Raw genomic sequence first — 19,417 nt, 5'->3', positions numbered from 1 at the left:
TACTTTGGTGTCTGGTTCGCAAGCAGCCTGGATGAGCCGGGAAGGCCTGTGACAGTTAATGGGCGTCAACTGGGCCCATTTGGTAAAGGTTGGGTGTGCTTCTTGAAAGCAACTTTGAGACGTGGTGACGAGCAGACTCTGGACGTGGCGGGCCTTGGAAGGTCCTGAGAGCAAAGGCTGAGGCTCCTGGAGGGGAAGCGATTCTCAGCACTGAGACGGAGAAGCCGCCCTGATTCCCGCCTGCGAAGCCTACAGTCCCCAGGCTCGCCAGCCCCACGGGCCGGTTCTGGAACACGCGGACGCACACGCTCCACTGACACGAGGCTGCTGGCCGCTGGTGGAGGGGACGTCTCAGGGCGGGCAAACACGTCCTTGGGAGGAGTGGGTGCTGGGGGTGCAGCGGCCCCCCAGGGCCACCCGTCTGCTCCTTCCCGTCAGCCACATGCACCGGGTGGCGACGCTGGCCGGGGCCCTCAGGAGGGGGACGAGGCCTCCAGGACTCGAGAATGGGCAGGGGAGGCTGCAGGCCACCTGCACGGTGGTGTCAGCTGCTCTGGGTGGCTTTTTTTTTTGAGTTTTCTGATAAACCTAACAATTCTGTTACAAACGTGGTCGCGAGAGCTTCTGATGACAACAGGAAACCGTGACCGAAGGGAGACAAACGGTGGGATCACGGAGATCCCGAAACCCCACACTTCAGGCTGGCTGCCCTTCAGCTGCACCCCCGCCCGCTCCTGCTGTGTCCACAGGCCCCATGGGGGGTCACGGCGACAGGGTAACGGCAGCTTCTCCTGCCGGGCCGAAGGCTGCCGGTGAGGTCACGACAGGGCGCTGCCCTGTGTCCACTCCGCACTTCACGTTCACACGAGGTGGTGGGGAGCGAAGGCTGGCGCCTCTCTGGGGTCTTCACCCCAGACACACGGGACTCCCGTCCAGACATCTGGCTGGGCTGCAGCACTGCCCCGCTGTCGCCTCAAGGCCCTGCTTCCTGCCCTTGCGGGACGGTGAGCCGGGGGCTCTATGTGTCCTGACCTTGGCCAAGGCCACCCTGCCCTGAACACGGTTCCCGCCGGCTGCCCCTCCTCACCTCCTCCCTGAGACCCTCCATCCCTACGAGCCGCCAGGTGTCCGGCCACACTCCGGGCTGGGCTCACCCTGGGAAGCCCCAGTCAGCACTGCCCAGCGCCCCTCCCTGGTGGAGGCCCCCCGCAGGCACCGCACCCCTGGTCACCAAGGGCTGGGGGCCGACACGCTCCCCCATGTGGAGGCCGGGGCTCTCAGCAGGTGTGGACACTCACCCTGAGGCGTGGCTGTGCTCTCCCCTGCCACCCCCAGTCCCAGGCACCCCCAGGCTGTGGCTTCTGAGCACATCTGGGAAGAGCAGCTCCCTCACCGCCCAGGCCCTAACCCCTGGCCTGGCATTCGAGGTGGAGACACAGAGACCCCAGCGCTGAGGGGCCCCAAAGCCCTCAGTGGATCCCCCGGCCTGACACACGGGAGGGTCCGTCACAGACCCCCATGCACTACGAAGGCGGCGACAGGTCACACTTGACCTCGGGCGGGGCCACTTACTCTGGGGACGACTCCGGGGTCAGGTTGGACATCTCCTCGGGCGTCGGAACTGCACACGGGAAGGACGGGGAGAGTGTGGTGACCACTCCACCTTTCCCCCACCAGGGCACCTGCGCCACGGGTGGGGTCTCGGGAGCCACGGCACTGTCTCCAGCGCCCACAGGCACAGGTCAGCTCCCGGCTCCTGCCCGCCGCGGCTGCAGGAGCCGCGGGCCACAGGGAGCTGTCCTGCCTTCTGGTGCTGAAACCGGGCCTCACCGCCTCTGGCCTCCAACCAGCCCTGCTGTCCCGGGATAGATGGTACCGCCCGTCGACCGTGCAGGGTGGCTGGTGGGGCCTGGTGGCCTGGAGGTACCAGTTGACCCTCGAAACCCAGCACACAGGGGCAGGCTGCCTATCGCTGCCCCAGCCCCGTGGGCTTCCTCACCACACCCACCCATGCCCGCCCACTGGCCTGCTCTCCTCTGTGGGGCTCAGGCAGCCCGGCCTGAAGAGGCCACTGGGCCAAGGGGTAACAATGGAGGCAGGAGGAGTCCCAAGGCCGCACCCGCCGGGCAGGCATCCCTGCACTGTGGGGTCCTTGACACACAGTGGGCAGGCTTGGGGACACGTGGACACTGGGGGTACCTCTCGCCAGCGCCTTCAGGAGGGGGAGGGGAAGACCCTCTGAAGCCGGCCCCTGCCTGCCCCGCTCGCCAGGACGGGCAGTGCTCCTCGGGGCCCCCGCCACCAGCCCCCCCGAGCCCCGCCCACCCCGCGTGTCCCGCCACACTCACCTTGCAGTTTCCGGCGGTGGAAGCGGGGTGACCCCAGGAAGCTGTTCTTGATGGAGTTGAGCCGTGTCCTCCAGGGCACCCCTCCCACGCTGGGGCTGGACGGTGGCGTGGGGTTGGGCGTGCCGGCCGGGCTCTCCTTGGGCGTGTGCACAGGCGTCCCCTTGGGGGTAGGGAGGGGACTGCCCCTCGGAGAGGGGTGAGGGGTCACCTGTATGGTGGGGACAGATTTGGTGTTGGCTTCAGTCCCGGTGGGGGGGAGCCGGGCGGGGGCCGGCAGGGTGGGTGAGCCCGGGGTCAGGGCCAGCTGGGGGCTGAGGCCTCCCGCAACAAGGGGCCGGGCCTGGGTGCCCGCCGGGAGCGGGTTGGACTTGGTGCCCTGCAGCGGCTTGTCGGTCAGCTTGGCCTTGCTCGGCAAGGTCTGGGTCTTGGGGTTGGGCCGCGGGGCGGCCTGTGGAGGGAGGACGTGTCCGGGCCGCGCGGCGCTCCGGCCAGCTTCGGGCTCCACGGAGGTGGCCGGGGGGCAGGCCACAAAGGGGAGCTCGGGGGGCGGGGGCGGCAAGACAAACTTTCTAACAGGCTACAGGGCAACGCCGAGGGCGGGAGGGAGAGCGCACGGGTCCCCGAGAGCCAAGTGGCCCCAGCGCGTGCCCCGCCCGCCCCGCATGCACACACAGCACCCGGGGACCCCAAGGCAGGACCAGCGGGGGCAGGCAGGCGGGGGGGGGGGAGCGTTCGCCACAAAAGAAAAGAACACACGAGAAAACAAACAAAACAAAACAAAAAACGTGCAGTTAGCGAAGGCAGCCGGAGCCCACAGAGCAGCAGCTGCCACCACGCGGGCGGCCCCAGCAGCAGGCGGGGTTGGGGGCCCACCGAGCCGCCCCCCACCCGGGCGCACGCTGGCGGCGGAGCTGGGGCGGGTTCACTTACCCGGGGGCTGCTGAGTGGGCTGGTGGAGAGGCCTGAGGAAGCGCCGCTGATGGACCTAGACCTGGGGACACAGGTGCAGAGGGCGGCTCAGACCAGGAAGGGGCCTCCGGCTCTCGGCTTCTCTCTCCCCTCAGGTGGACCCTCCAGGAGGCCTGGAGCCCTGGTTGAGAGCCCCGAGGCTGCCCCAGTCTGGCCGTGCCTGGGGCTGTCCTGCTGTCCCCACCCCGCCTCTCACCAGGCCCAGGAGAGCCCCCCGCCCCTTGGGGGCCCCATCAGAGCCCCAGTGGTGCAGCTGGAGACCGTGGGACTCCTTTTCCCCCACGCAGAAGGTGCCCTGTGTCCAAGGCCCGAGGCCCCAGGTCCAGGATGGCACGGAGGAGCCCTCGGCAAGGATCTCTCGGGCCCGGGGTGAGAGGACACAGGGCTTCCCGTGAGCCGATGCCAGCCCCGGTGCCCTGAGGCAGCCCAGCTGAACCCCAAGGCTGAGCTGTCACAGGCCCCGAGTCCTGCACTCCGCCCGGCGCCTCACACCCTGCCGTTTGGGCCACCAGCTGGCACCAGCCCAGCCCCTCCAGGCCCACGGCCCTCCCCTTGCTCACACCACAAACACCTGGGACGGGCGTCAGCAGGGACGCGGACTCGGTCCACCCCGGCCCCATCTGGCCTGCAGACCTGGCCTGGGCCTGGCCAGAGAGAGGCCACCGGCCCAGCGTGCCCAGCGGAGACACGCATGTAGCCGCCGCCCCCTCAGGGCAGGAACTGGACACCTCTCGGGGCAGGGCCAGGCCTGCAGGGCCTCGCTCCACCACCCCGCGTGGCCTCGGGGGAAAGGAAACGCCCGCTCACCCCTGGGCGCCGGCACCTGCCATCCTTAGAGCAAGGAAGCCGGAGGGGTCGAGGCAGCCACGGGAGAGAAGAGGACAGAAAAGAGTGAAGGGCGTCCACACCGCCCACCCGCCAGCCCGGCCACACTGCCCACACCGCAGCTGGCCCCTGGGCCTCGGGCCGGAGCTGAGCCCACGCTGGCCGGTCCCCCAGCACCTGTGGGCCGGGGCCCCATGGCGATGACCCTCCGACTCCCACCCCGCGAGCTGACACAGCCCGGAGCCGGGGGGCAGCGCTGACCCTCCTCTCAGCACCCCCGACCCAGCCTGCCCGAGTCCAGGACTGCACTCAGAGCCGGGCCCGAAGCTTCCCGATGCCGAGAACGGGGCCGGAGGGCTGGTCGGTGGCAGCTGGTGCCCACCCCGGCAGCCACAAGCCAGCCGTGAGCTTGCTGCTGGGCACAAGGAGAGCGGAGCAGCAGCAGCAGGAGAGAGAGGGTAGCCGCGTGCACGCCCTCCTGTCTAACCAGGCGGTCCCTGGAAACTGAGCTGAGGAAGGACGGCGCCAGCACGAGAGCAGCCAGGGCGCGGAGCAGAGCGGGCGAGGCGCAGGCAGGTGCGGGGGGAGGCAGAGGGGGCCCGGGGGCGAGCGAGGTCCCGCCACTGTCACCGCCGGGCAGCAGGCCCTGCAGGGGCGGGGCTGGGGCTCTGGAAGGCCAGACCCTGTGCTGAGACCCCTGGGACCGGCACACCTCCTGCCCCTTCCTAAGGAGCCTGCAGCCGCCTGGGGCTGCCACGTCTACTCTGGCCCTTGCGGGATATGGGCCAGCGTGGGCTGGGGGAGGGGAGCTTAACGAGGGCCACGGAGGCCCACTGACCACAGGGCAAGGGCCGGCCGGAAGGGACCTCACAGCCTGCAGCCCAGGGGCCCAGGGCAGGCAGAGTCTCTGGGTCTCCCGGCCCCTCTCGGGGCCGGCCATGGGTCTCGTCCCAGCAGCCCCGCTCCTCATTCTGGGCCTCAGTCTAGCCTGACCCGGGCCCTTCCCCGGCTCGCTGGAAGGTTCCCTTGCCAAAGAGGAGAGGGCCAGATGCACCTCAGGCCCAGCCCTGCCACCAGGCCCGCCGCTGTCTTTGGGACTGGGGGGCGGGGGATGGGTGGGCAGGGTGTATACCTGTCTTCTTTGCTGAATTGGGGGTGGGCTTCAGCGATATCCAGGCTTTTACTGAACATTGCTTTACTACAGCAGGAACAAAGCGAGAAAAGAGAGTTACTGACGCAGCCCCAGCAGGCGGCCCAGGAGGCCGGACCTCCACACGGCTCCGAGCTGCGCACCACCCACCTGGCCCCAGGCCAGGGCGCACAGACGTGAGGGGCGGGGTCAGGCAGGAGAGCACCAGGGCCACAGCACACCCGGCCCGGGTGACGTGCCTGGCAGGGTGGCCTGGCCGGGCCTTGGAGGATGCCTAGCACTGCCGCCAGCCCCGGGACCCCTCCAGCCCCAGCGGGTGTGGCCTGTTGTGGTAACAAGTGGCCAAGCCAGAGAGGAGGCAGAGCCTGAGAAGCAGCAGCGGGTGGGGAAGCGCCAGGGCAAGGACGGCTCGCAGCTGAGCCCACCCCACCCCTCCCCGGGCACCCCCGGCCCCCGAGGCGCCCAGGCCGGGAAGGCAAAGCAGAAGCCGCGACGGGGGGCCTCCCACGCCCAGCCCCTGCCCCTGTGCCTGCGCCTGCCCAGGCGGCTGCGGTGTGCGGGGTGTGGGTGGCTGGTGCCGGGAGCGCTGGCGAGCCTTCAAGCTGCCCTGCAGGTGTTGGACCGGAAGCCAGGACAAGGCTCGGGAAAGGTGGGCTGGGGAGAGGTGACCTCTCGCCCGGGCCGCTGGAGGGAGAGGTGCACCCCCAGCAAGCGGGACACAAGGCACAATCAGGGCAGGACCACGGCCAGCAGAGACCTTCCCGCTGCTCGTCCCCCCACCCAGTGCACGAGCCCGTGGCGGGTGGGCCACGCGGCCTGGAGGCCTGGAAGGAAGCCCCGGAGGCCAGGAGCCCAGGTCAGAGGCCAAGCCGGCCTGCTTCCCCGGGGAGGGCCTGGCACCACCACGGGGCTGTGGCCTGTGAGCTGGGCAGCCAGTTGAATCCTGACGGTGGGGCCCAGTAGCCCTGCGGGTCCTCGGAGGCCTGGCCCAAGGGGCCGTCCCCAGATGGCTGAAGCCCCTGCCTGGGCAGGAAAGCTTGGTCTCGCCCAGCCAGCCCCGAGTCGGCAGAGGCTCTGCAGGACCTGGGTGCCCTTCCTTCCTCCAGGGGGCACTCTGTTTGCACAGCCCAGACCTGCTCCTCACCCACCGCCCTGCCCCCGAATTCCACGTCCCTGGGCCCTGCACTGCCACAGGTGACCCAGACGTGGGCTCAGCGTCCATCGGGGATATGCCTGCTGGGCTGCAGCTCTGAGCACAGCTTCATCTCTGAGCAGCCGGCTCAGCCCCCTGAAGTCCAGCTCAGCTAAGCTCAGCTTAGATCTCAGTTTAATCCACTCCAGCCCAGCCCAGCCCAGCCCGGTCCGGTCCAGGATGGCCTGACCCAGCCCAGTTTAACCCAGGCCAACAAAGCAAAGCCCTGCCCAGCTCAGCCCAGCCCAGCCCAGTGTACTCCAGTCCAGCTCAGCTCAGCCAGTCCAGCCCAGCTCAGTCCAGCCCAGCCCAGCCCAGAGTTCAGCCCAGATCAACCTACTTCAGCTCAGTCCAGCCCAGCCCAGATCTGCCCTGCCCAGGGCAGTCTAGCCCAGCTCAGCTCAGTGCAGCCAGTGCAGCCCATGCAGCCCAGCCCCAGGGCCGGGGGCGCAGAGAAGAGCCAGGCCAGGCCCAGCACAGCCCGTGAGGGGCCCCGTCGCTGACTGGGCCGGGGCACCAGGAGGCAGAGCGCTGGGCCCTCCCAGAAGGCACGCACCTCTGGCCGTGCTGGGCCATCTCGATGGCCCGCCGCGCAGGCACCGGGGAGCCGCCATCCGTCACGCTCAGCACCTCCATGGACTTGCGCTCAGGCCGCCGCTTGCCGTGCCGGTTCAGCATTGGGGAGTCCACGCGCTTCCGGGGAGGGTCTGCGTGCAGATGGGGGTCAGGGCCGGGCAGCCTGGAGGGGGCAGCGTGGGCCGGGCCACCCGGGGACCTCATACCTATCTCGTTCCTGGGCGGCAGGTCCTCGTCCTCGTGGCTCGGATACCTTTCTTTCCGGTCCAGGAGGAGGAAGTAAATCATCTTCTCCTGGTTCTCCCTGCAGCGGGCGAGAGGCGCCAGGAAGGGTGGATGGGGGTTCCTGGGGGGCGGTGTTCCCACCCACAGACTCCACCAGGCCCCGCCCCGGCGCGGCTCCCAGACGCACTCCTCGGACAGCAGGTCCTGCAGCAGCTTGTTCCGGTCCCGGAAGCAGCCCAGCGAGTGCATGCTGTCCAGCACGTCGGGGTCGATGTCCTCCAGGCTGGGCAGCGAGCGGATCTGCACCTTGCGGGGGATGGGCTGCTCCGGCTCGGGCTCGTTCTTGCCTCCTCTGTGGGTGACAGGGCACCGCCACCACCAGTCACTCACCTCTGGCCCAGCCCGAGGCTCCTCCGCCCCCCCCCCCCTTCCTGGGGCCCCGAATCCTGCTGCCTTCCCTGTGCCCAGCCCCTGCACACTCCTGCATCCTGCATGTGCCCAGCGCAGGCCGGCCCAGAGGCCCCCAAGAGCTGGCCGGGTGGCCCGAGGCTGGAGGCAAGCCTGCGCTGGGCCCCCTGCCCCGGGCCCCCTGCCCCCCCCCCGCCCCCCGCCTTCCCTAGCAGGCCCTCCAGGCCACAGCGCAGGCAAAGCAGGCGATGAGGGGAGGAAAAGCTACTTACATATACCAAATGTGTTTCTGAATGTGCTCTAGCTACAAGGAAAGAGAAACAGGGAGTTAATACGAGGAAGGAGCAGAGGCCACGTTAGGAGGCCATGAAGGAGCAAGGAGGTGGGGGCCTGAGTGTGGAGAGAGCAGGAGAATGGGGGAGGGGAGGAGGGAGGGAGGAGGACCCGGGGGTAGGGAGAGCCTGGAGGCGGGGGAGGGGTGGGGGGACCATGGAGAGTGGGGGGAGCACGGGGCTCCAGGCCAGCACCCCTGACCCTGCCTATCTCAAGTGGAAGAGAAAACGCCACCCTAGAGACAGCAGAGAGCTGGGGAGAGTGGGGGCTGCAGGCACGGCAGAGGGAGTGGGTGGGGGGTGGGAAGCAGGAGCCCCCGGGGCTCAGGGCGGGAGGCCTGAGGGAGGACAGCAGGGGGAAGCAGCCAGGGCTCAGCCCACCCGTGCGGGAGGCGCTGGGTGCAGGTGTCAGCAGGAGGCTGGGGCTAGCCCCGCCCTCCACCCTGACTAGGGGGGCTTGCTTGGGGAGGGCGGCCTCTTGGGCAGTCCTGCTGCCCCTTCCCCGAGGGACCTGACATCCTGGCACGAACCGAGCCCAGAGGAGGCCAGAGACGGCTGGCTGGGGCTTCCCTCAGACCCCGGCCACCCCCTGGCCACTGGCGTCGGTCATGAGGAACTATTCGCGCATACAGGGCAGGCCCCGGACAGCCGGAGTGGCTCCGCGCTCCTGGACCGCGCTCGCGCGCGGACGGCCCTGCGCACGTTCACGCCGGGCGCGCGCCCGCGGCCTCCGCCCCGCGCCCGTGCGCCCAGGTGCGAGCTCGGGGGGAGGAGGGACGCACCGTGAGGCGCCGCGTGGCGTCCACCTCGATCATGCCGCGCAGCAGGCTCTGGCAGTCGGGCGGGATGAAGTGCGGCATGTGGAACACGCCCCGCTTCACCTTCTCCAGCAGCTGCCGCAGGTTGTCGTCGTCGAAGGGCAGCGCCCCCTGCCGGCGGGACCGGGTCACCGCGGGGGCGGACCGACGGCGGGGGCGGGATGGGGGCGGGGGCGAGGGCGGGGGGAGCCTCACCACAAGCAGGGCGAACAGAATCACGCCGCAGCTCCACACGTCTGCCTTGCGGCCATCGTACTTCTCTCCCTGTGGACAGCACTGGGGTTGGTGCGGGCGCAGGGCCGGGGTCTTTCCGGGGATCGAGGGGCCCAAGGGGAGCGTCTGGGAGGAGCTGGCCCCGTGGGCGGCGCCAAGGACAGGAGGCCAGGCCCCGGCCTGGGGGTCCACGATCTCCGGGGCAGGGAGGCCCCCTAGGCGGGACAGGGACCAGGGTGGGGGCGCGTGGTGGGTTGGCTACTTACCCGGATCACCTCCGGGCAGGCATAGTGGGGGGACCTGGAGGCAAAGGCAGCAGTCAGGGCAGGAGACTCAGTACCCACCGCGCACCCAGCCGTCCCGCCCCCTGCGCTTCTGGACCGGCCCCAGGACCGCAGCAGGTGGAGACGGACGGAGGGGCCCTCCCCGCTCCCCCCCGCCCCGCAAACTGCCTGGGACGGATGCCCCACTGTGGGATCCTCAGGCCCACCAGGAGGCCCCAGGGCTTCGGTGCCGATTCCCTCACAACCTAATCCCCCTGCCTGCTCCTGGGGGAGGCCCAGGCCTGGGACCCAGGGGCCCACCTGCCCTGACCAAGGAGATGGTCACCAGAGGCTGGACCGTGAGGCACCCCCATGAGAGTGCTTGCAGCCAGGAAGCTGGCACGCCAGCCTCACTCCCAAGCACGGCAGGGAGCTCCCAGGGCAAGACCGGCCTTTCCGAGCCTGGCCACAGAACCGAGGGATGTAATGGGCCAGGCGGGTCGCCTGCAGCCCCCCACTGCACCGGGGAGACGGTGCCAGGAGCAGAGCCGGGGCCCTGCCTCCAGCCCAGGCTGTGGGGTGCTGGGGGGCCCTGGGGCCGCGGGGCCACCTGGGTGGGCAGCCGCGGGGCCAGGCTGTGGGCGGGGCAGCAGCCCCTGGCCTATGGAGAAGCGGCAGCCGGTCCGGGGCTCAGCTCACCCGCAGCTCGTCTCCAGCAGGCTGTCGCCAACCTGCAGCGACGCCATCCCGAAGTCCGCGATCCGGATGTTATTCTTCTCGTCCAGCAGAAGGTTTTCTGGTTTCAGATCCCTGTGGCTGGGAAGGAAGGCGGGATTGAGGCTGACAGGGGTGGGAGCTGCCGCCCCTCCCGAAACCCCGCCCTCACAACATGAGGCCAATGGCAGCGCTGCCTGGTGATGTCACCAGCAGCCAATCGGAAGTCTCCTACGGGGCAGACGGCTTCAAGGTGGCAGGACAGAAGGACAGGGACTCTGCCAGCAAGGGGCAAGTTCTGCTTTGCTCCCTGAGGTCGCGTTCCCCTTCGCTGCTCCCACCACCACACCTACTCTGGGCCGAGGCCAACCTGGAGCCCCCAGACCGAGGGTGCCCTGACCCCAGGACCCCTGAAACACCAAGGAGACTTGGGTGGGCACCTGGCGGAAAGCCTCCTGATGCCCCTGGGCTGGGGGGCCAGTAGAGGATACACTGCCTGGTCCAGGGGGAACGGGGGCAGTGCAAGAGTGGGGGGAGGCACACCTGCAGGGACGGGGGCTAGCGGGTGGGGGACAGGGCCCCTGGAGGGGCGGGGAACGCACCATATGGAGTGACTGTGGCAGAAGTCTAGCGCAGAGATGATCTGCCGGAAGAACTTTCTAGCCTCTTTGGGGGTCAGCCTCCCCTTCTTGACAAGGTAGTCGAAGAGCTCCCCACCAGACACGTGTTCTAGCACCAGGTATCTGCGGGGGACGGGTGGGCGTCGGGTGGGCGCACCCAGCCAGGGCACCGCGGCCCAGAGGCGGTGGGCCACCACCCCATCCCGGCGCCATCCTCCACCACGTCCCGGCACTGGGCACCCTCAGCGGGTGGGGTCCCCCCCCGCCTCCAGGGAAGCAGGTCCAGAGGAGCAGGGCCACACTGGGCCCCAAGGCAAGAGGGGCACTGCAGTTGCTGACCTTCTTGCGAGCCTGAGGCTTGGCCCTTCCAGGCCCTCCCTGGCCACCCCGGGCTGGGCTCCCAGAGGAGCGGGGGGACACACAGACACTCAGGCCCTCAGGGAGCCCTGGCCAGCAGGGCAGACCACAAAAAGGCATGGGTGGGGGACAGGGCACAGCTGGTCTCGGAAGATAGGGGGCGGGTGTGGGACGAGGGACTGGGTGGGTGTGGCCGGGAGGCAGGTGGTGAACGCCCCCAGCTTGGCTCACGGCTGGGGTGATGCCGGAGGGTAGGGGTGAGCTGCTGGAGGCGTGGGCTTCCCATGGCGCCCCAGGTTCCATGGGGACCCCACGCCCCTCTGCGGTGAGCAGTGGGCTATGTCCAAGCTGAGCCTCCCTGGAGTGGAATCTGAGGGGCTGGTTTCTAGGGGTGGGCGGGGGGGTGGTCCAAGACACGTGGACATGGATGCCTGCGGGCCTCAGGGGAGCTGGGCCTGGAGGGCTGAGCACAGGCCCCGAGGAGCCCCTGGTGGGAGCCAGGGAGGGGTGGTTCTGGTGGGCTGCGGTGGCTTGGGGAGGGGAGGTGGGTGACAGGGGACGTGCGGGACCAGGGCTGGTGAGGATGAGGGTGTGGGCCTCGGGGGGCTGTATCAGGAGCTGGTCTTGCAGGAATGGAGGGGCTGGAGCGGGTGGGGGGGCAGCCTGTCTGCAGAGAGGAGGGGTTGGGGGGAGGAAACGGCTGGAGACACAGGGTGGGGACACTGGGTGGGGTTCGAGCAGAGGCGGGGCCAGTCCCAGGGGACCTGCCCTGCTCCTGAGCGGGAAGCCACAGCACAGGCCCAGCGGTGCCCCAACCTCGGTGGCAGAGGTCCCCTGCCCGCTCCCCTGCCTCCAGGCTCCCTGGGCCGCCTTGGGACCCCCGGGAGGGCTGGGCCCACCAGCACCAAGGCCGGCCGCTGTCCACCATGCTCCCGGCATCCTGTCACCCCGCCTCTGCTCAGCTGCACCCCCGCCTGGCCTGCTGTCTGGGCCCCTCCCTGCTTCCTGCCCCTCCTGGGGGCCTCTCCCCCTGCCTGGCACCCCCACAAGTGTCTGAACAGAAGGAGGCAGTGTGACCGGTCTCCTGTGTGCAGAGGTGGGCAAGGCCTGCCCAGCACCCACCCATACCCCAAACTCATGGATGTCATCAAGACACTGCCAGGTGGGTCCCCACGTGGGCCTGTGGCCCTCACGGGGTCCCGATGGCGGCTTCAGCTCAGCAGTGTCGGGGGCCCAGGACCACCACCTGCTTCACACCCCCAATCCCGTGGTAACCGGGGCCCTGCTCTTCCCAGGGCCCCCATGGGGGGTGGCTCTTGTCATCCCATCTGCAGTTAAACACTCAGAGTTGGGCACTCATGCAGCGCTGGGTCCCCGGCTGGCACAGGAAGAGAGGGAGGCCCGAGAGCAGGCGCTGCTTGTCGGAGGGGCTGGGGCTGAACCCGGGCCCCCTGCTCCCCCAGGGCCACTTCCTGCCCCCACCTCCCCTGCCCGAGACAGCGCTGCAGCGGCTAAGGCCAGCCTGCATCAGGGGCCCAGTCAGGGCTGGGCTCGAGGCCTTGAGGGCCCCTGGGGCAGTGGGCCTGCGGGGACCGTGCCAGGCCAGCCCCCTGCCCACACCCCCTCGCCCAGCTGCCCGTCCCCTCCCTGAGGGACGCGGCCCAGCAGCCAGGCCTTTCCTACGGCCACACACGGGGCAGCGGCAAAGCTGACTCCCCCGAGGGGACCCTGTGAGCAGCCCCCCACATCCCCAGGGAAGCTCGCGGAGGCCACACAGCGGGGGACATGGGGGCTGCCCACGCGGGGAAACGTCCGCCAGCCTCAGTGGCCTCGGTGGTGACAGGTCAGCCACGCTCAGCATCCCAACAGCAGGCTGGGGGAGGGGCCTGGGTGGCGACAGTGCGGTCCGCCGGCCTGGGGTCCCCACCCACGTGAGGGAGCACACGGGGGCTCCAAGGGGCTTGGCACGGGGTCCGTGGGAGCCCCCAGCAGAGCGGCGGGGTCCTGAGGCTCGCTGGGGCCAGGAGAAAGGGCCTGAGGTGCTCCTGCCCCTCAACGCCCCCCTCCCCCGAGTCTGCTCCCCACAAGGCCCCATCCTCAAGCCAGTGGCTCTGCAAGTCCCCGCTGGCCAGCCCTGGACCTGGTCAAGGAGCAGTGACCGCCATTGCCTGTCCTGCAGACCCCCTCCCGGGACGGCCCCCCTCTGCCCCCCAGCTCTCCGGACCCAGCAATACCTACAAATATTTTTTGTTTTCATAGACGTCGTGCAGCTTGAGGACATGGGGGTGCTCGATCAGCTTCAGGATGGCAATCTCCCGCTCCACCTGCGAGGAAGGGGGCGCCGTCATGGCAGGCCGGGCTCATCCCCCCACCCGTGCGCCGCCCACCCACCCGTCCAGGCTGTGGGGTCACAGAGCCCCCGGGATGCTGGGCTCCTGGGGCAGGTCCAGCCTCGCACTGGCATCTCTACCCCGTGGGCCGCCTCCCTGCCCTCCCCCAGCTGCGCTCGGTCCCTGCCAGGCCTCCGGGGGGGGCCCGGTTACACCCCCGGGTCCACTTCCACTGAGATAGCTCCTGTCTCCCCACTCAGATATCTTGTGGCATCTTGACCTTAGCGCCCCAAACTGACACGTAAGACCCGCCCCCAAGCCGGGCGCTGGCCAAGGCAGGATGGGAATCGGTCAAGCCGCCACCAGCACCGCCCACACCCCATCCAAACGACCGCCACCTCCCCTTAAAACCAGCCCGTGGCGCATCCCCCAGGCTTCCCCAGCTGGGCCCACCCGGTGCCCCCCGCCCCCACCGGCCAGAGGGGTCCTCACTGTGTCACTGGCCGGCGCCCACCACGGCCCACCTGCTTTCCTGCCCCCCCTCTGCCCCTCACCCCTGCCCGCTGAGAGGACAGCCGTTTGGACAGATGAGCAGACAGACGGGGAACAGAGCCTGGGCAGCCCCTCCCCGCTGAGTGTCTGGTCCCACCCAGGAGTCCTCCAGTCACGTGGGGTCTGCTTCAGTCCCTAAGGGGACCGGACTCCACCAGGGCTGAGGGGATGCTGAGGTGGGGGGAGCGGGGAGGAGGAGGGGCTGCGAGGCCTCCTGGGACCCCGCACTTCCTCTTCTCCCTCAGAGACAGGGGTCTCCTCCTGATTCTAACGGGGGAAACTGAGGCCAGCCAGCCCTCTCAACAGATGGGGCAGCAGGACCCAGCAGGAACCCCCTTCCCAGGCAGCTCGCCTGCAGCCTGGCTCCACCCCGCCCACTGGGCCTCACCACCTCCCCTGGCCGCCCCCAAGCTCACCTTCATCAGTACAGACTCGCTGAGCTTCTCGCGGTTGACGATTTTGACAGCCACCTTCTGGCACGTGACACAGTGAATCCCCAGCTTCACGAGGCCTGGGGGCGAGGGGAGCCCTCAGACCCCGTCTGGCCACCGCCCAGGCCCGACCAGCAGGGCCCCTCCCGCACCCAAGCCCGGCCCCTCACTCAGCGCCGGGATCCTGTGCCCCTGCCCCCCAGCCTGTCTTGGGCCAACCCCAGGCCAACATCTGCCCTCCCGCGCTCCCTGGTCGCTGGCCAGAGGCTGTCCCCAGTATGGTCACTCTGACCCACGCCACATACGGGCCGTCTGCCCCTCCAGCGACACCTGGAGTCCCTCCCCCGGACCTTAGCCGGAGCTCAGCCCCTCGGCAGGGGAGCCAGGGTGCCCTCAGGTCCCACAGGCCCCTCCCCCACCTGTCACCCTCCTCTTGGCCTTCGGACCCCTGGACAAGGTGCCCCCGACACCTGTGTCCAGCTCCCTGCTCTCCCCAGGACACCAGCACAGGCCCAAGGCCCCTCCCCCGGCAGCTGCGGCCCCGCAGCCCGCCTCCCTGCATCTCCCATTGGACAGGACACTGCCGATTCACCTCTGCTGTCGTCACCACGCTGCAGGGAGCCGTGGTCCTGGTCACTGCCCCCTGGCCTCCTGGCCTCCGCTGGACCTTCTGTGGCCTCAGACCGAGATGCCCTGCATTCTCCCCTCCCAAGCCCGGGCCCGACCTGGACGTTCCCCCAGGTGGCCTGTGTTCCCCGATGGGCACGGAGGTGACCACCACAGTTCGGGCCACCCCTGGCATTCGGGCGCCTGGATGCAGCATAGGACGACCTGCTCCCCACGGCACTGCAGCCTGCGTTTTGAGGGATGTGGAGCGCTGGACGCCCCTCGGTTTCATTCACACTTTGCCGACTCTGCTGCTGCTGCTTTAGTTACGACCTTGACACAGTCTCACGGTTCCAACCACTCGGGTTTGCACTTGCCCCTTTTTACGCTGCTGAAGGGCGGCTCTAACAATTTGCAAAGCCCTTTGCTTTGTACGGGAAATGAATTCCTTGCCATGTGCATCGAAAACACGTTCCCCTGAGGGGCACATCTCTTTATCAAGCCTTCGGGGCCACGAGCAGTCACACCCTCCCAGCAGTGTCGCGTCCTCCTCCTTCCTGCTCCCCGTGGGCAGTGAGCCCGTTGGCGGCCGGGAGATGACCTGTGCCCCCCAGACACGGGAGCAGCAGCAGGCAGGGCTGGACGAGGGGCGGGGGACCAGGCCCGGTGGAACCCCTGAGCCCTGAGCCTGGGGGCCCGGAGCTCCTTGGCTCAGGGAAGGACAGAGGTCCCGCAGGGGGGCCCGCTGAGCCCCGGCTCCCACCCGGGAAGGGCTGCGGGCTCCTGGGGGCTCTCCCCAGCTGCCTTTGATCCAGAGCCCGAGCCCTGGGATTGCAGGTCAGGAGCCGAGCACAGAGAACAGGCCCCGGGCAGCAGGAAGAGCGCCACCGGCATCTGTAATTCAGAGCCGTGGCCCAGGACTACTCTCCACAGCCTCCAGGATGGGAACCGGGCCTGGCACTGACCCCTCCACCCTGACTCCAGGCAGGTCTGGGCCCAGACGCAGAAACGGAGGGGGAGCCGGCCTGAGTGACAAGCAGGCTTCTGCCTGGCAAGGCCCCCAGACAAGGTACACAGGCCTCGAGGAGCCGCAGCAACGGCGGCCAGGCCTCTCCCCGGGGGCACGAGTCCCTAATGCCCAGGACAGCTGGCCCAGAAACGCCCCTCAGATGAGCCTCACACCCGTGCACACACACCCCTACACGCGTGTCCTCAAGGGTCAGGGGCACATGGGGAATAAAGGGAAGTGAGCTTCAACTCAAAAGGGAGCTGGACAGGGACGCAGGCGACCCTCCGGAAGTGGAAAACTAAGTGGCCTCTAACACCACCCCCATCACTGACCACCACAGCAGCCAGCCTGCTGACAGAGTGCTGGGGCCATGCGACATCGGGGACCTCACTTCACAGATGAGAAACTCCATCACCAGCTGGTGCACAGGAAGGCCAGGAGGACAAAGGACCCAGTGGACAAGGTGCCCTGGACGAGCCCCACGCCAGGGCGCGAGCCTGCCAAACCCTCACAGCCGCCAGCGGGCCTGTGGGCTGGGCCCCCGGCCAGGACGCGTGGCTGGGGGGCAGGGGGCTGCCCTGGGCCGCGTCCTAGAACTCTGGTGGCTATCTCCCTGCCTTCACCTTCCTCCGCTTGCTGCCTCTTTCCCCGAAAGTCCTCTGCCCACAGACTCCTACACACCCCTCAAAGCCCAGCATGAAGGTGCCCCTCCTGGGTGAAGCTTCCAGGCCGCCCTGGCTGTGCTGGTCTCCTGCAGCCCCGGGGTCCTCTGGGGTGGGATGTGTGGGTTCCAAGCAGTCCTGTCACTTCCCTGGAGGCGGGAAGCAGAGTGTACCCTCGGGAGGGCGTGCTAGGGAAGCCCAAGACCGCCCTAATTACCCCACCCTCCAACAGCTCTGGCTCATTTTCCAATTGCGATTTCACCTCTAATTATTGCCTTTGCAGCAAATACCGCGCATGTCAAGTGAAGGCAAGGACAGGGCGTCACAGATAATTGCGGGAGGAACAGAGGCAATCCCGCCCGGCGGGTGCTTGAGGGTGTTGCGCTGTCTGCAGGAAGGGGCTCCTCAAGGGCGTCCTGAGGACCCCAGGCCCACCCACGAGCTCCCCACCACACCCCAGGCTCAGGCACAAGGACGCGTGTGCACGAACACGGGCCCCCACCTCCCGGGGCTCCTGAGCACGGCTGGGAGAGTCAAGGGGATCCAGGAACCGCCAACTGAGAGCAGACCCCGCCCCAGGGCGCCCAAGTGTGCGGGACCTCCCCGCACCTGGGCCAAGGGCACGGGGCAGCAGGACAGCCCTCTCGAGCACCCCGGCCCCTCCACTCATCTACTATGGCTCGAGGGCCAAGAGGCGGCCACAGTGCTGGGGGCAGGGAGCTCTCCAGGCCTGGCTCAGCGCCCTCTGCAGCCCCCGCTGGCCCCTGGTTAGCCGTCAAACCCAGGGCACCAGTCTGGTCGGAGGAAGGAGGCCAGGGCCCCGGGCGGCCCAGGAGTGGTGGGGAGCAGAAGGTGCAGCCCGCGGGGTTCTCAGACCTGCAGGGGTCCAGCATGGGAGGTGGCTGGACAAGCCTGTGGGGTCAGAGGTCAGGCAGGGGTGGTCCTGAGCAGACGCCTCACCCTACGGCTCTCTGGTCATCCTTGGCCTCCCTTTTCTTCTTGGTCAGGTACCTTCAGGAAAGAACCCTGCCGGAGAGCCCTGCACCCAGGGGGCTGCCAGCTCGTAGGAGTGAACAGAGCACGAGGGACCACCGCCCAGTGGGGAGCCCCCAGAGGGGGGCCCAGACTCCACTGCCCAGAGACTGCCATTGGGGCTGGACAGGGGTCCAGGCCAGGTGACACTGCTGCAGCTGTGGGGGGTGGGGTGGCAGGGAAGAGGACCCTCTGCACCCCAGGCTCAGCCCTGTAGCCCAACAGGGCAGTCAACACTGGGGGTGTCAGCGGGGCCGCCGGAGGACTCCCCTCCCTACAGACACAGGGGGGTCACTCCCTCTAACTGCACGCCAGCCTCCAGCGCTGTTTCCACCCCCAAGTGATGAGCCTCCGTGGGTGCCCAGGCCCACCTGGGAGGGGAAGGCCCTGGTCTGGTGCGGGCGGCATCAGGCTCCCCTCTCGACCTCTCAGGGTGGTCCGGCCAAGGCCTGCTGCCCCATCCCTGCAGCCCCCATCCCAGCAGCCCCAGCCCTGCAGCCCCAGCCCTGCAGCCCCCAGCCCAGCAGCCCCAACCCTGCAGCCCCCAGCCCTGCAGCCCCAGCCCTGCAGCCCCCAGCCCCGCAGCCCCAGCCCCGCTGCCCGCAGCCCCCAGCCCCGCTGCCCCCAGCCCCGCAGCCCCACTGCCCCCAGCCCCGCAGCCCCCAGCCCCGCAGCTCCAGCCCTGCAGCCCCACTGCCCCCAGCCCCGCAGCCCCGCAGGCCCCAACCCCGCAGCCCCCAGCCCTGCAGCCCCAGCCCGACAACCCCCAGCCCCACTGCCCCAGCCCCGCAGGCCCCAGCCCTGCTGCCCCAGCCCTGCAGCCCCCAGCCCTGCAGTCCCTGTGGGCAGACAGTGCGGCTCCCAGGAGCCTGCCCCTCCGCCCTTCGTCCTGAGCTCAGAGCCGCCCCAGGCCCTCGGCTGTCCCTGTCCGTCTCCTCTCCAGGTGCCAGGCCACTGCACGGCCTCCCTCAGGGCATGCTTGGAGCACCTCCTGGAGGGCCCTTCTCCCCGCCCCAGGGCCCCTCGCTCCTCTGCCTGTGACCATCAGGTCCTGAGACCCCAGCTGGCCCCACCCCACCCCTTGGGGGCCCAGTGAGCGTCCTGCACCCATGGCTTTCCTGGCCACCCCCAAGTGGCAGCTGCAGGGGGGTCAGGACCAGAGGGAGGTCCCACTTCTGTCAGCAACATTCCTCTGTCAGGTTCCACCTCTGATTACCATCCCCCCACCCACCCAGCCCACGCGCTGCCCACCTCATCTGAACGCCCGATGGTGACGGGGGCACCGTGGCTCAGTCTGTCAGCCCCCACCACACGGCACTGTGGCCACCCTTCCGGAGAGGCGGCGTCCCATGGGTGGGAGCCTCCCTCCCAGGATTGGGGTGCCTTTCCTACACTTATGGCCCCTGAAGATGGCCTGTGGGTTCCCATCACCCAGGGCCTTCCCAGCACCCTCTTTAACAGGCCGGGAGGGAGGTTCTCGGGGCCTGGGGGCCACGCTCAGCCGTGGTCTGTGGCAGGAGAGCTTCGTGACCTTCTCCCCCGCGGATGACCTGTGTCTCACACACCGCGTGACAACACAGGAGTGTGACCTCGAGCCTACCCTGGCTTGAGCTCCACGCTGCCAGCCAGCGCTCACCGGCCGTGTCCTCTGCACATCCACCACGTGCCAGCCTGGGAGTCCTCTGCACACAGGAACCAGGGCACGAGAGGGGTGCCCGCAAGCTAGCGCACACACACGTACGTGGGTCCCGTGCGTGGTTGCCTCCACCCGCGCCTCCACACCGC

General features: G+C 69.0%; 1 protein-coding gene across 17 annotated transcripts in view; it reads right to left on the bottom strand.

Moving 5' to 3' along the window:
- Positions 1-19,417, bottom strand: part of BRSK2 (BR serine/threonine kinase 2) — a 63,818-nt gene that overhangs the window by 8,449 nt on the left and 35,952 nt on the right. For 8 of the 17 annotated variants that reach the window (XR_007478950.1, XR_007478951.1, XR_007478952.1 and 5 more), the window contains exons 2-17: positions 14,309-14,403; positions 13,249-13,334; positions 10,636-10,776; positions 10,019-10,135; positions 9,323-9,356; positions 9,039-9,107; positions 8,808-8,954; positions 7,966-7,997; positions 7,473-7,637; positions 7,267-7,364; positions 7,041-7,191; positions 5,275-5,340; positions 4,125-4,148; positions 3,279-3,339; positions 2,349-2,556; positions 1,573-1,621 (exon numbers count right to left, since the gene is read on the bottom strand). Coding sequence is in view for 12 of the 17 variants with exons in the window: in XM_049714009.1 (XP_049569966.1) it covers positions 1,573-1,621; positions 2,349-2,556; positions 3,279-3,339; positions 4,125-4,148; positions 5,275-5,340; positions 7,041-7,191; positions 7,267-7,364; positions 7,473-7,637; positions 7,966-7,997; positions 8,808-8,954; positions 9,039-9,107; positions 9,323-9,356; positions 10,019-10,135; positions 10,636-10,776; positions 13,249-13,334; positions 14,309-14,403 (1,543 nt within the window). In the remaining 5 variants the exon portion in view is untranslated. Of the gene's footprint in view, positions 1-1,572; positions 1,622-2,348; positions 2,557-3,278; positions 3,340-4,124; positions 4,149-5,274; positions 5,341-7,040; positions 7,192-7,266; positions 7,365-7,472; positions 7,638-7,965; positions 7,998-8,807; positions 8,955-9,038; positions 9,108-9,322; positions 9,357-10,018; positions 10,136-10,635; positions 10,777-13,244; positions 13,335-14,308; positions 14,410-19,417 lie in introns of those variants that run through there. The other 9 variants (XR_004475865.2, XM_004278079.3, XM_033402562.2 and 6 more) reach the window with 3 other exon arrangements.

The sequence above is a fragment of the Orcinus orca genome, chromosome 8, assembly GCF_937001465.1.
Source record: "Orcinus orca chromosome 8, mOrcOrc1.1, whole genome shotgun sequence".
Lineage (NCBI taxonomy): Eukaryota > Metazoa > Chordata > Mammalia > Artiodactyla > Delphinidae > Orcinus > Orcinus orca.
The sequence above is the reverse complement of the archived record's forward strand: the minus strand, read 5'-3'. Positions and strand labels throughout refer to the sequence as shown.